At 47.2% G+C, this 12,476-nt stretch overlaps 1 protein-coding gene across 1 annotated transcript; it reads left to right on the top strand.

Moving 5' to 3' along the window:
* Window positions 1–8,903: 8,903 nt before the first annotated feature.
* On the top strand, window positions 8,904–10,668 carry LOC125523304 (TLC domain-containing protein At5g14285-like). The gene is made up of 2 exons (XM_048688352.1): window positions 8,904–9,221; window positions 9,668–10,668. The coding sequence occupies exon 2, from the start codon at window positions 9,694–9,696 to the stop codon at window positions 10,438–10,440; it is 747 nt and encodes a 248-aa protein (XP_048544309.1). The 5' UTR covers window positions 8,904–9,221; window positions 9,668–9,693; the 3' UTR covers window positions 10,441–10,668.
* The last annotated feature ends 1,808 nt before the right edge of the window (window positions 10,669–12,476 follow it).

Below are 12,476 nucleotides of genomic sequence, written 5' to 3' on the forward strand. Positions count from 1 at the left end.
ACCAAGATGCAGACGAGATGGATTATGAGGGTGAATAACATTACCCCAACTTTTTGTCTGCTAAGCACAGTTAAGGTTTGCAGGCCGGCCTCGATGATGGTACTGATGCCAACATCGACACCGACGACGCCGGCACCGATGGCAGCGCCGAGACCGGCGGGGAAAGTACCGTCGGGGAAGATACCGGCGGGGAAGGTACCGACACCGATGCCGCTACCGAAAAGAAGAAGCAGAGGATACGAAAACCTAACAAACTTGGCATCGGATGACTGGTGATCACAAAGATGGCCCCTGGCAAGTTTGAGCCATTAGAGCCGGAAGAACCTCGCAAGTGCTATGGGAACCAAGTAGGATGCATCCTACGGGAATGCGCGAGCATCAATGACGATGACTTAAGGAGTAAAGAACATTTGAGGCAGTTGCTCCTGACGAAGTTGCATAAGAGATTCAAGTTCCCCAACTGGGATGATAGCATAGAACAACCGTGGGATGATCCCAAGATGAAAAAGATTAACAATCATGCCATGGGCATGTTAAGCAATGATTTGGCCTCCTGGAAAGGGAGGGTGAAACGAGCTATTGAGGCTGAGGAACACCTATCCAAGATTCTGGAGGAAAATCCAACACTTACGGAAGAGGAGTTCGAAAATTTCAAGGACACTTGCGCTGTTGAGGCAGCCAAGGCTAAGGCTGTGAAATTCAAGAGCCTTCAGCAAAGGAACAAGGGGAAGCATCGCCTCGGAAGCTGTGGCTACCTTGGCACAAGGCCCATATGGGATAACGAGGACGCAAAACGTGAAGCCGTGGTTCTCCCAGACCCCTTCTTGAAGTTCACCAACCCCTTGGAGTGTGACTTCATCAGGGCCCGCTACAAGTGGGACAAGGAAAAGAAGATTTTTTACATGGACCAGATAACGAGGAAATTGATTATAAATACTGGTAATTATTCTTTTACCACCTTACATTTAGCTCCTGATCAAGTCGACTACACATTCGTAAACAGTTCACGTTCCTTCTGCGGGAGAAGCAGCACAAGCTTGCAGCCGAAAGCCCTACTTCGCTGATGAGGCCCAAGTGGGACACCCCTCTCAACCGGGCCTTGAACGAACTTAAGGGACTCCCTTTGGGCCAGCGGCCGCAATTTGGATGTGTGCACGGCACCGGAGACGGCGCCACGTGGAAGGTGTTTTACAATGAGGGGCTGGAGGCCAAGAAGCAGAAAAAGAAGTTTAGTCAGGTGGACATCGACGAGAAGGTGAAGCTTGCGTTCGAGAAAAAAGCTGCTGAGTACGCGAAAAAAGCAGCCGAGGAGAAAAATGAGTTGCTACAATAGGCAGTCCATGCAGTTGTACATGCCTGTAGAAATGATTTCTCTAATAACTTGATCCCGACTATCATCAACTGGACGAAGGAAAATCCAGACAAGACGGTAGATGATTTCCCCATGCCCAGTTTCGTCGGGAGCAACTCGGTGAACAACGCCACCGCACCATCACCTGCTCACGTAATCGGGCCTGCTTCCGCACCCGCACCCACTCATAGCAGCCTGTCCTTAGTCTCTCGCGCGCTAGGCGGGCCTTCGTCTCTGGCTGAGCTCGACGGCCTCACGGTAATTACATGTCGCACCAACATATATCTAGAATATTCCATTTTCGTTGCCTTTCGGATGTTTTACGCCGCAGACATGTGTTTGCAGGCCGACGAAACCCCGTGCACCGTACTCTACTTGATCAAAGGCCAGAAGATGGACATGGGAAAGGGGGTGATAACGAAGACTTGGAACTCACGTTCCACGGCCAGCCGATGCCCGGTGGGCACTTTAGGGTTACCTTGTCGAGTGTGAAATCGGGGCACGAGGATTTGCCTCCTCTAGTACAACTAGGGGGAGAGGACGACGAGACCCCGTCGCGGATAGGAAGCTGCAAGGGTTGGGTGCTGCTATGGCCGAAGAATCTTCTTCGTCTGGAGCCGGCCGAGAGCACACCAATAACCACACATCAACAAGCAGGTATGGACACCACCACCCCGCTTACGCAATTACCAGTGCATGTAGTGCCGGGTGAGAGCGGCGGGCGACATGATGAAGGGGGTCCAATAGTGGCTTATGTAACAGCCCCCGTAGAACAAAGAATGGATGATAAGATGGAGGAGGACCCAATGAGGTTCCTCAATACAGGCGCCTATGACGGTGACTTAGATATGATGAGTCAGCCATATGACGACTCAGGCTATCAGCATGCTGATGAGGATTTGGATGATCTGCCCGGGCAGGAACGTCCTAGCAGGGATTGCAAGAAGTCTCTCTTCATGCAATCCTCACAGGACACGCCTGAAGATGCCGCCTCAACACAGGCTCAACTAGTTGGGGGTAGTACAGTGCTTAGCCCGACAACACTGGGGCAGGGCTTAAGGAAGGGTCTGGAAGGTCAGCCCAAGAAAAAAGAGAGGAAGAGACCGGGGAAGATATGATCAGCTGCCTACAAACAAGCCAGAGCACATAGCAGCCAAATGGTGGATTTTGAAGAGCGTGTACCCATCAAAGGTGCGGCCATGTTCCATGTCACGGGGCGAGTCGATGCTATCGTCGAAACCGTTGGAGGCACTATCAGGGGATCTCAGGAGACTGCACGACCATGTGCTGTCGACTGAGAAAAGCCTACTAGCCTCGAAGGAACCAGGATATCCGACATACGTGACTCGTGTGCCTCAGGGGAAGTGCTACGTAGACACACAGCCCGCGGGGGTGTTTTTCCAGCGGTTTGACCATATCTTCGAGATGTTTCTGACAAGGCGGCTCGATTTTACAATCGTCTACCTTTTGTGCCACATATGAGCTCCGTCATGAAGAGAGAAGAAGTCTCGCAAATCCGTGTGGTGGATCCATACTACATGCACGAGTCCTTCTTGAGTCTCGGCGACTTTGAGAGTAAAACTGCTATGGGGTACCACGAAAACTTCATGGTACAGAATAAGGACCAGGAAATTGTCCTCCTGCCTTATCATCCGAAGTAAGTCAGTGCCGGACAATCCTTTTGTACATTTCAATCATTCCTTCTCGCTCATATGGAGAATAATTTGAGGTGTTTTTTCCCGCAGCAACATGCGTCTGTCCTTATCATTATTTACCTGCGAGTCTCTCATGCCGTGTATTTCGACCCTACTAGAAACTACGAGAAGGACTACACCCACATAATGAATATTCTAGATGATGCTCTCCAAGGCTTCAGCTTGAGGGGTGGCCACCTGCAGATCAGAAAACAAAGGAACAAGTAGACGGGTTTCTCGCATAAAACTAACTTCTGCTGCATCCATGTCCCAAAACCAAGCAAGAACGATGGATTCTACCTCCTCCATCTCATGATGGAGTTTAGAACGGATCACCAAAAGCTTCCCATGACAAGCAGAAACAATGATCATATCCGCAAGTGGGTAGAGTCTCATGGAGAAGCGGACTATAAACTTAGAGATGACTTCTTTCGCATCCAGAGGGACATTGCGACGATCATCATGAAAGAAGTTGTTGATGAGAAGGGGATGTTCCACCACGGCCCTATATCGCGAGCTGACGTCCGAACTCTCGTCAGGACCACACGCCGTTCAAGAAGCTAGGGTCCATCCTCGATGATATGGAAGGATGGAACTTCTAGTGATTTACGATGCCGATAATGATGATATGTGTCGGTTGAACTTGTATAGTTTCTGTAGCGATGAAACTTTGTGATTTTCACGGTCCCTGCCGAACTTGTATAACACTACTTTGTTAGTTTGGGTACGATGACCTGCGTACCTCTAGTTAATTAGTTTGCGTACGATGAAAATGCGTTCATTATTTGTATGTTTACTATATGTTGCATCTAGTTGCTAATCCTTTCTTTTTCGTGTTGCTCAAGTATATTTTGTTGCATATATGATTGTACATTCTCTTGATGGAGATGCATCTCTAATAGGTACCTAGATTCTTGATGGCGAAGAAACATTGCTATGTCGTGTACAAAGGAAAGGTTCCGGGAGTGTACGACGAGTGGCCTGAGTGTCAGGCGCAAGTGGAGGGGGTCTCGGGCGCCAGCCATAAAGGCTTCAAAAGCAGAAGCTAGTTACTTGAGGTTCACGCTAGCGCGAGAGATGACTCATAACCGCCGCCTCATGTACTGCATAGTTCCGCTATCACTCATAGTGATAGCTCTTCTCACGTATATCATTGTTTAGATGGATGATGATGTAGTTGCAAGTATTCGAGACTTGTATCGCTATTTTCGAGATGATGACGAGAGACCACTTTGTGTTGGGTGATGATTATGATGATGATATGATTTGATGAGACTATTTGTATGTATGCTATGATTACATTTGTATGTGTATGATATGCTAGAGATTATTGTATAAAGCCCTAAACAAAATTCAGCAGCACAAAATATGGAGCAGAAAAAGAAATTCAGAAACTAATAACACTAGCGCGGGGTATGGCTTTAGCAGCAGTGAGGTCTTAGCAGTAGCGCTCTTTGTACTAGGGCGCTACAGCTATTTGCACCAGCGCGTGTTGGAGACGAACGCTACTGCTATCCGTAGATAGCAGTAGCGCGGGTCAAACCGCGCTACTGATAAGCGTTAGCTGTAGCGCCGTATCAGTAGCGCGGCCCCCCGCACTGCTGCTAAGCATTTGACCCGCGCTGCTGCTAAGCATTTGACCCGCGCTATTGCTAGACTTTTCCCTGATAGTGACGTAGTTTGTTCTAGGGTTCGAATCATTTGGTTTCTGCAATGGAAATCGAAGGGGAAGACCCCTCTTTCATCATTAAAAAAAACTTACTCATGGCTCAACCGCTTGTTGGTTCCATATAAATCTCCTGGGTTTATAGCCGACTTTTTTATTGCAGATTTGAAACACATACCTGAGGGAAAAAAAACTCTTATATCCCCCCGCGTGCGAAATTCAATTCATTTTGGTTAAGGGTGCTAAGACATCTGCAATCGGCTACGTTTGCTAAATTAGCTAGCAAGATCAAGTTGTTTGGTTTGTTGCAGTAGAGAAGGTGGTCTTTCTGAAATTATATCAGGACGCATTCTTCTCGGTCCTATTTCGCCAGTTGATTCTGACGCCGTGTGTTGCTCTGTCCTGTCTCAGTGACACCTTCTCTGTCAAATCCTCTGTAACCTGTATATACACGTACATATTATTATCCTAAAATTTAAAAAATGCACGCGCACTATTTAAACGAGTCGAGCGGCCGACACGTGGCCGCACGATCTGATGCGTGTCGTCGCGATTCCCACCTGCAGGTGCTGCTTGGTCAGGTAAAGACTCGCTACGCGACAAGCGCTGCTTCTGCTTTTTCCCTGCCTCCTCTCCTTCCCTTCCTCCCCTAGGCGCCGCCCCTCTCCTCCCCTTCCTCCCATGGAGCCGCCCTGCTCCTCCCCTTCCTCCCCAAAGTCTCTGCTGCTGCGGATGGCGGGGACAAGGACGACGAAGTGGCTGCTGTGGAGGTCGGCCTGTGCGGCGCGGCGTCTGTCGAGGCAGGGGCGGTGATTGCAAGGGAAGACGGCGCCGGCGAGGTCTGGGGCCGGCGCTCGGGCGGCTGCGACGAGCTGCCGGAGCAGGGCGGCGGTGGAGTCCAGGAGTGTGGTGCTCTACGGGCTTCTTGTGGGTGCGGGTGCGGCGCCGCGACTAAAACGAGGTGGCTGTGATCTCGTGCTGCTGCGGCTTCTGTTGCTACGAGCTAGTACATCTGTGGGACTTTGAGCGACGGTGAGATGCGTCCTCTTGCTTGTGTGACGGTGGTGCTTCTCGATTCTGTTCTTTGGATCCACAAGTGACCAAAGTTTAGCATTGCACAAGGTTCAGCTTTCTTCTCCTCTTCCCTCCAGGTTACATGGTGTGTAGCTGCTGAAAAATGCGAATGCTTGCTTGGGAAATTGAGGATCAACTGATGCGTAGCTGCTGGACAATGCTAATATGCTTAGCTTCTTGGATTCGGAGACAGCGACGGTCGATCCTGCGTTGCCCCTGTTGTTCACTTGTTCGATTCAATCTGCACGAGCACAGCCTTTTCTATACTGTAACTATGCTCTTCTTTTACATGAAGGACGGAGGAGACATATTTGTCCAGTTGGATACGATCATTAAGAAGTTGCACATACCGCGATTATTTTTGTTGGCATCTATAGTAGTTTTAGTTGTACACATAATTGTTTTTGGTTGGACACAATTATTGGGAAGTTACACACATGATGATCATTTTTATTGACATCTATAACAGTTTTAATTGCACACATATTTGTTCTCAGTTGGATACGATCATTGAGAAGTTGCACGCACAGCGATCATTTTTTGTTGGCATCTATAGTACTTCTAGATATTACGCACATAATTGTTCTCAGTTAGATACGGTAATTCGGAAGTTACACACATGGTGATCATTTTTTATTGGCATTTATAGTAGTTATAGTTGCACACATAGTTGTTTTCAGTTGGACACGATCATTAGAAAGTTGCACACACGGGGGTCATTTTTGATTGGCATCTATAGTAGTTCTAGTTGCACACGTAGTTGTTTTCAGTTGGACGCGGTCATTGAAAAGTTGCACACACGGGGTTCATTTTTGGTTGGCATCTATAGTAATTCTAGTTGGACACATAGTTGTTTTCAGTTGGACACGGTCATTGAAAGTAGTTTGCAGGGGCAATAGAATTAGTTGCACAGAATCTTCTAGGCAGTTGGCTAGGGCAAGAGATAAAGTTGCACATCTCACTGACATGGATTTGTTGAATGGTGAAAAAATGCACATCCATAGACCATGAGGGTGCAGAAAAGTTGTCTACAGATGAGACCCTCAAGATGCACATCTCACTAGTTGGGGTGGGTGGGAAGGGGTACTAGCAATGAAAACTACACATCCACGGGTACGGGGGAAAGTTACACATGCACATCAACCGTTAGCTAGTTGGTTGGGACAGTTTCCGAAGTTGCACATCCACTCCTTGGCAGTTGACCGAGGTAGCAAATAGTAAAAATTGCACTTTCAACTAAAGGAGAAAAGTTGGACATGGATTACTAAGCAAGTGGATGGTGCAGCAGACGAAGTTGCACATCTCACTTGATATTGGGTAGTTTGAGGCAAGGCGTCGTCGTTGAAAACTGCACATCCATGGATAGAGAAAAGGTTGCACATCGACTATTAGGTAGTTGCACATCAACAGCTAGCCAGTTGCACAAAATGGAGATAAAATTGCACAAAAAAAGTTTGTCAAAACATATCCATACGAGATCTTATTTCGAAGAGCACATCGCGAGAATTTCAGTGGTAAAAGTGGATCTTAATTTTAATGTTTGGTTCAAAAGTTATGGCTTTTTAAGAACAAAAAACTAAAAAAGCAAACTAGATTATCAACTTCCTTTTATGTACAAAGGACCATGTACTTTCCTTATACACCCGCCCTCTAAAGCTCTACCTGTAAGACAAATAATTGCTAGTTATAGATTACAGTTTGTCTAATTCACATTTAAATGTTTTCTAAGAATGTTACATCTAAGCTTTCACAAATAACACAGCAACAAGGAACAGAAAAAAAACTAAGACAAAAAAATAGACCATAAACATAGTGGACATCAAGTTAGATGTGACATAACTATGTCACATCTAGATGTGTCCTAAACAAACTCTATAAATTATTAAGGAAGCAAAAAATTTTATTTTAGGCCGGCCACTCGCAAAATGTAACAAGCAGCCGGCCGCTCGCTAAGCCGGTCCTATTATTATATGGCGGCTGCTAGGCGGCAGTCGGATGTACCAATCGAAACAACATCTATCTAGAAAAAGCTAGCGATCAGGTTCCTTGTACGGGTAGCTATCAACCAGATATTTTTTTACGAGGGGAGCTAGTGACCAGATTTGCGTATAGGCTGGTGACCAAGGCGGATGCACGACAAAGTAATTTTTAGTTTTGTGCTTTGACATGATAAACAAATAGGATAAAAAAAATTTAAATGTAAGATATTATCTCGCATCTAGATATGACATAGACGGATCCTATATATAATAATATGGCGGCTGCTAGGCGGCAGTCGGATGTACCAATCGAAACAACATCCGTTCGATGCGTCCTAATTAAAACATTATTAGCCGCAGGATTAAGTCAATGGAAGAAACAGAAATTCGAGTGCGTGGTCTCGCTTCGCTCTCCCCCAGTCACAGCATCGCCGACGCGCGACCATCCTCCATTGCAGGTGGCAGCATCGTTGATGTGCGGCCAGCGTTCGTCGCAGCACCGGCGACCTCCGCAGCGTCGCCGCCGCGGCAGCCCGCACCAACACCGCAGATCTCTGCCTCAAAGCAACACCGGCGGGGCATGGCGGCATCGACGGACGAGGGGACTGTTCCGCGGCATCGCCCGTGGCATGGCAGCATCTTCTCGCAGCATTTGCTAGTACTGGCCACCGTGATCCTCGCGGCAACCATGGTGTCCCAGCACCAATGATGTGGCTTGCAGCGGTGTGCACGGACGACGAGGCTGGTATGCAGCATCGCCGCCAGCGTGGCAGCATCTGAAGCAACGGCGACCTTGCAGCAGACGGTGGGATTGGAACCGACGGCGAGCTCTGAAGCATCGGTCACCTGTCAGCCTTGCAGCTTCAACTCAGCCTGAAGCATCGCCGGGGCCATGGTGATCTCGATCCACGAAGCATGGAGGAAAGAACGAAAAGCGAGGGAGGCGAAGGTCGCAGCACCCACATGGCCCAACTCCCTTGCAACGCATGCTCCACTTGCAGCCCAGCCCAGAAGATACTGAGACAGGACAGGCTTGGATGGGCTCAAGCCTGCCGTCCAAAATCCTCATCAGTGCAGCCCAGCCCAGAAAATACAGGCCCATCTGCTCAGCCCCTGTAAACAAACGCCGGTCTCGAGCGTGCGCTGCCTGCAACACATCTCTAGTTCTCCACGCCTCACCCACCCCCACCCCAGCCGCACCGCAACCCTAGCCGCCGCCGGAGCAGGCCGCGACGCCGTCCACGGAGAGCACGCCGCGAGGACGCCCACGAAGAGCAGCCGCGACGCCGTCGACGGAGCACACAGCCAGGGCGCCACCGACGCCGCCGGAGCCAGCCGCTGGGAACCCACCGGCCGGCCGCGGGGCCCACCGGACGTCCGCGGAGCCCTGCGTCAGGGGCTCGGCAGCCCGGGGCGTGCAGAAGGCAGAGTAGGGCGGGAGCGCGCCGGCTCATCAGGTCCGATTCAGAGCCTATTTTTTCTCCTACCCAACGCTGCTCCTACCTACCATTGTTTTTTTGCAGAATTCCAGTAGCATACTTGGCCTTGCCCAGTTTAGTTCTAGTTACTTTGACAAAATGTCCAGATTTTGGTTCATAGATTGTCATTCAAAACAAAATCCAGTAAATACTACTACATGCTTACAGTAGTAATCTGGGAAATTGTAAGCTTATTTCGACAATATGATTAGGGGATAACAGCTATTTTGCTCAACTGATCCTAATTTTGGTTCAAAATTTGTTGGTTTAAAGAAATTCTAAAAAAACTGTGCATATGACCAGTAGCAATCTGGTAAAGTTTGAGCTTATTTGCACAACAGGGTTAGGAGAAAATTGCTTTTTTTCTTCTAAAAGGCATTTTCTTTCTGGATTCGCCGCTGATACCATTATATCTTGGTCTCCAGCGAGCTTCAGCTTGCACCGATCAACAATGGGAATGGAGTATGATGCTTCATCCACGACGGGGTCCATGTTCCTGCCTTTCCTTGCGATGTTCGGGGCCATCTACCTCCTCGGCTACTTTGTGGTCTTCCGGCGCTGGAGCCTGCAGCAGCGGCCGGACGCGTCCAGCTGCCTCACCTCGCTCTTCCACGGCACGCCGGCAACGCTGCTGGCGCTGCGTGCAGTGCTGTCCAGCTCGAGGGCTGGCGACCTCGCGGCGCCCAACATGCCTGCCGACGACCTCGCCCTCGACTTCAGCACGGCCTACTTCACCGTCGACCTCATCCACTACCTCGTCTTCCTGCCCCACGAGGTGCTCTTCGTGGCGCACCACCTCGCCACGCTCTACGTCTTCGCCACCTGCCGCGCCGCCGTGCGTCGCGGCGCCTACGGGTTGCTCGCCTTGGAGGTGCTCGCCGAGGTCACCAGCCTGGCGCAGAACCTGTGGACGCTGGCCGGCATGCGGCGCGCCGACTCGCCGCTGGCCGCCAGGGCGCACGCCGCGCTGTCGCTCCCGTTCTACGCGGCTTACACGGCCATGAGGGCGGTCCTCGGGCCGGTCTGGTTCGTGCGGATGGTGAAATTCTACGCCGCCGATGGTGGTGTGCCGACGTGGGCGTGGGCGTCGTGGAGCGTGGTGATTGGGTCCGCGATACTGGTGAGCGTGCTGTGGGTGGGCAACCTGTGGTTGGTCTACTTCAGACAAAGGATGGGGAACAACAAGAAGGAACAATGATGGGCTCCTTAATCTTAATTATTTTCTCATAGGGTGTTTGGTTTGCAGAAATGTTAAAAAAATGATGTAAGATTTTAAGATTTCACGTCATAATTCTCATGTGAAAACAAATAAGTTTGCCATGTTGTAGGAGATTTGCCATCCTCTAAAGCGCAAATTGTCATGTTGTAAAAGAAATGACAGAAATTTGCCAAGCTGCACAGAATACTCTTGTGCGTTCGATCAGGATCTGACGGTCCCAAGAGCGTTCACTAGGATTGCTAAAAAAATGGATGTTTATGGTTATTGGTGTACTTGATTTGGGGATTTGTAACCTTAGTTTTAGTACGGTTTGATATAGCCGATCTCAGATAACAGGAGGGGTTTTTTTTTTTTGAAATCTCGGATAACAGGAGTTAGATTTACATGCACTTGAGATGAGTGCCGATTGGCGCGCGAGTGGGAGTGTTGGTCCTTGAGGTTGGCCTGCCAAGCGTGATTTCATAATGGGTTTCCAACAATCCCCAAGTCAACGCATGGTGTAGCTAGAACGACAAAAATCGGCGAACACTCTGGTCGGGAGGTCCTTGGTGAAGATGTCAGCAAAGTGTGATGCCGTTGGTGTTTATATAAATTCAATGTATATTACAGAAAAATTAGTGTGCATTCAGAAAATGATTGTTACATATTAAAGAATTGTTCACCCTGTATTAGATTCGTATTCGTTGACATTTTTTTTATAATTTGAAAACATTTATTTAAATTCATGAACACATTTTTAATCAAAACTCTGTCTTTTTATTAATAATTAATGTGTAAAAAAGGAAGAAATAAAAATAAAACGTCAGTAGCCTACTACTAGAAGCTAACAGGTAAAAAGATGACTATAAAACGCAAAAACAAACAAATCTGTGGTAGCGCTACTTTATTTTCACTGATACATCTGATCGCTAGCTTATCCTCAAAAGAAATTCTGATAGATAGCTTCGAATAATGACATAATTTTGAGAGCCTAGCTTTATCAAAATTCTGATCGCTAGCTTCGTCTATTTTTTTTAGCACTGATCGCTAGCTTTTCTTTCTTTTAGATACCAGTGGCTAGCTTTGTGGTAGCCGGTTGCCTAATAGCACATACGAGCGGTTGAACATATAGGCCAGCCCACCCAGGCGGACATGCGGACGAGCTGGTTTATTTGTTTTGGGCTTTAACAAATCAAAATCAAAAAACAATGAGGAAGTGAGGTGGCGCTACATAATAATTAGATGTGACGTATTATCTCATATCTAGATGTGACATAGTCGGATCCTTTTTTTACATAACTATGTAACGTCTAAGTTTGATGTCATCAGTTTGTTCCTTTCTTTGTTCTTTTTTCTTTTTAAGCTTTTTTTTGCGAGACTTTTTAAGCTTATTATCCAGGGGCTACTGCGAACGTGTTAGCTTACGTACGCTACACTAGCTTCGTTCCGTCGGTGTAGGCTAATCCTCCATTTGTTTTTTTCTTTTTTCGGTTCCATGGCCCGTCCTTTTTCTTCCCAGGAATGTTGTTTCTCATATAAATCGTATATTCGTGCATAGTTTAGAGATACATGAAAACTTTACAATTTTATATGTTCAAGTAACATTTGGAAAAGTGTCCACATGTTTTCGAAATGTTCACCGCGAATTTGAAAAGTTAACACAATGTAATTTAAAACAAATGTTGATAACATCTCCCCCAAAAAAGTTCGTGGCATTTGAAAACTGCTCACACGTTTCAAAAAGTGCATGTGAAACTTTTAAAATAATGTTATAAAGTGTGAAACAATTCCATGTAATTCATAATAAATATGTTTGTGAAATTTTAAAAAATACAATATAAATAAATGTTCGTTAGTATAAAAATGTTTCATATCAATTCAAACAAATTTTCAACGTGTATTTAAAAAATGTTAAACACGTAATGGAAAAAATGTTCAAAACATATATTAGAAAAAATGTTAATCGTGTATTGGAAAAAAACTTCAATGTGTATTATTTTTTTCAGATATATAGAAAAAAATGTAAAACATGCACT

The sequence above is a fragment of the Triticum urartu genome, chromosome 7 (assembly GCF_003073215.2).
Source record: "Triticum urartu cultivar G1812 chromosome 7, Tu2.1, whole genome shotgun sequence".
NCBI classification, from domain to species: Eukaryota; Viridiplantae; Streptophyta; class Magnoliopsida; order Poales; family Poaceae; genus Triticum; species Triticum urartu.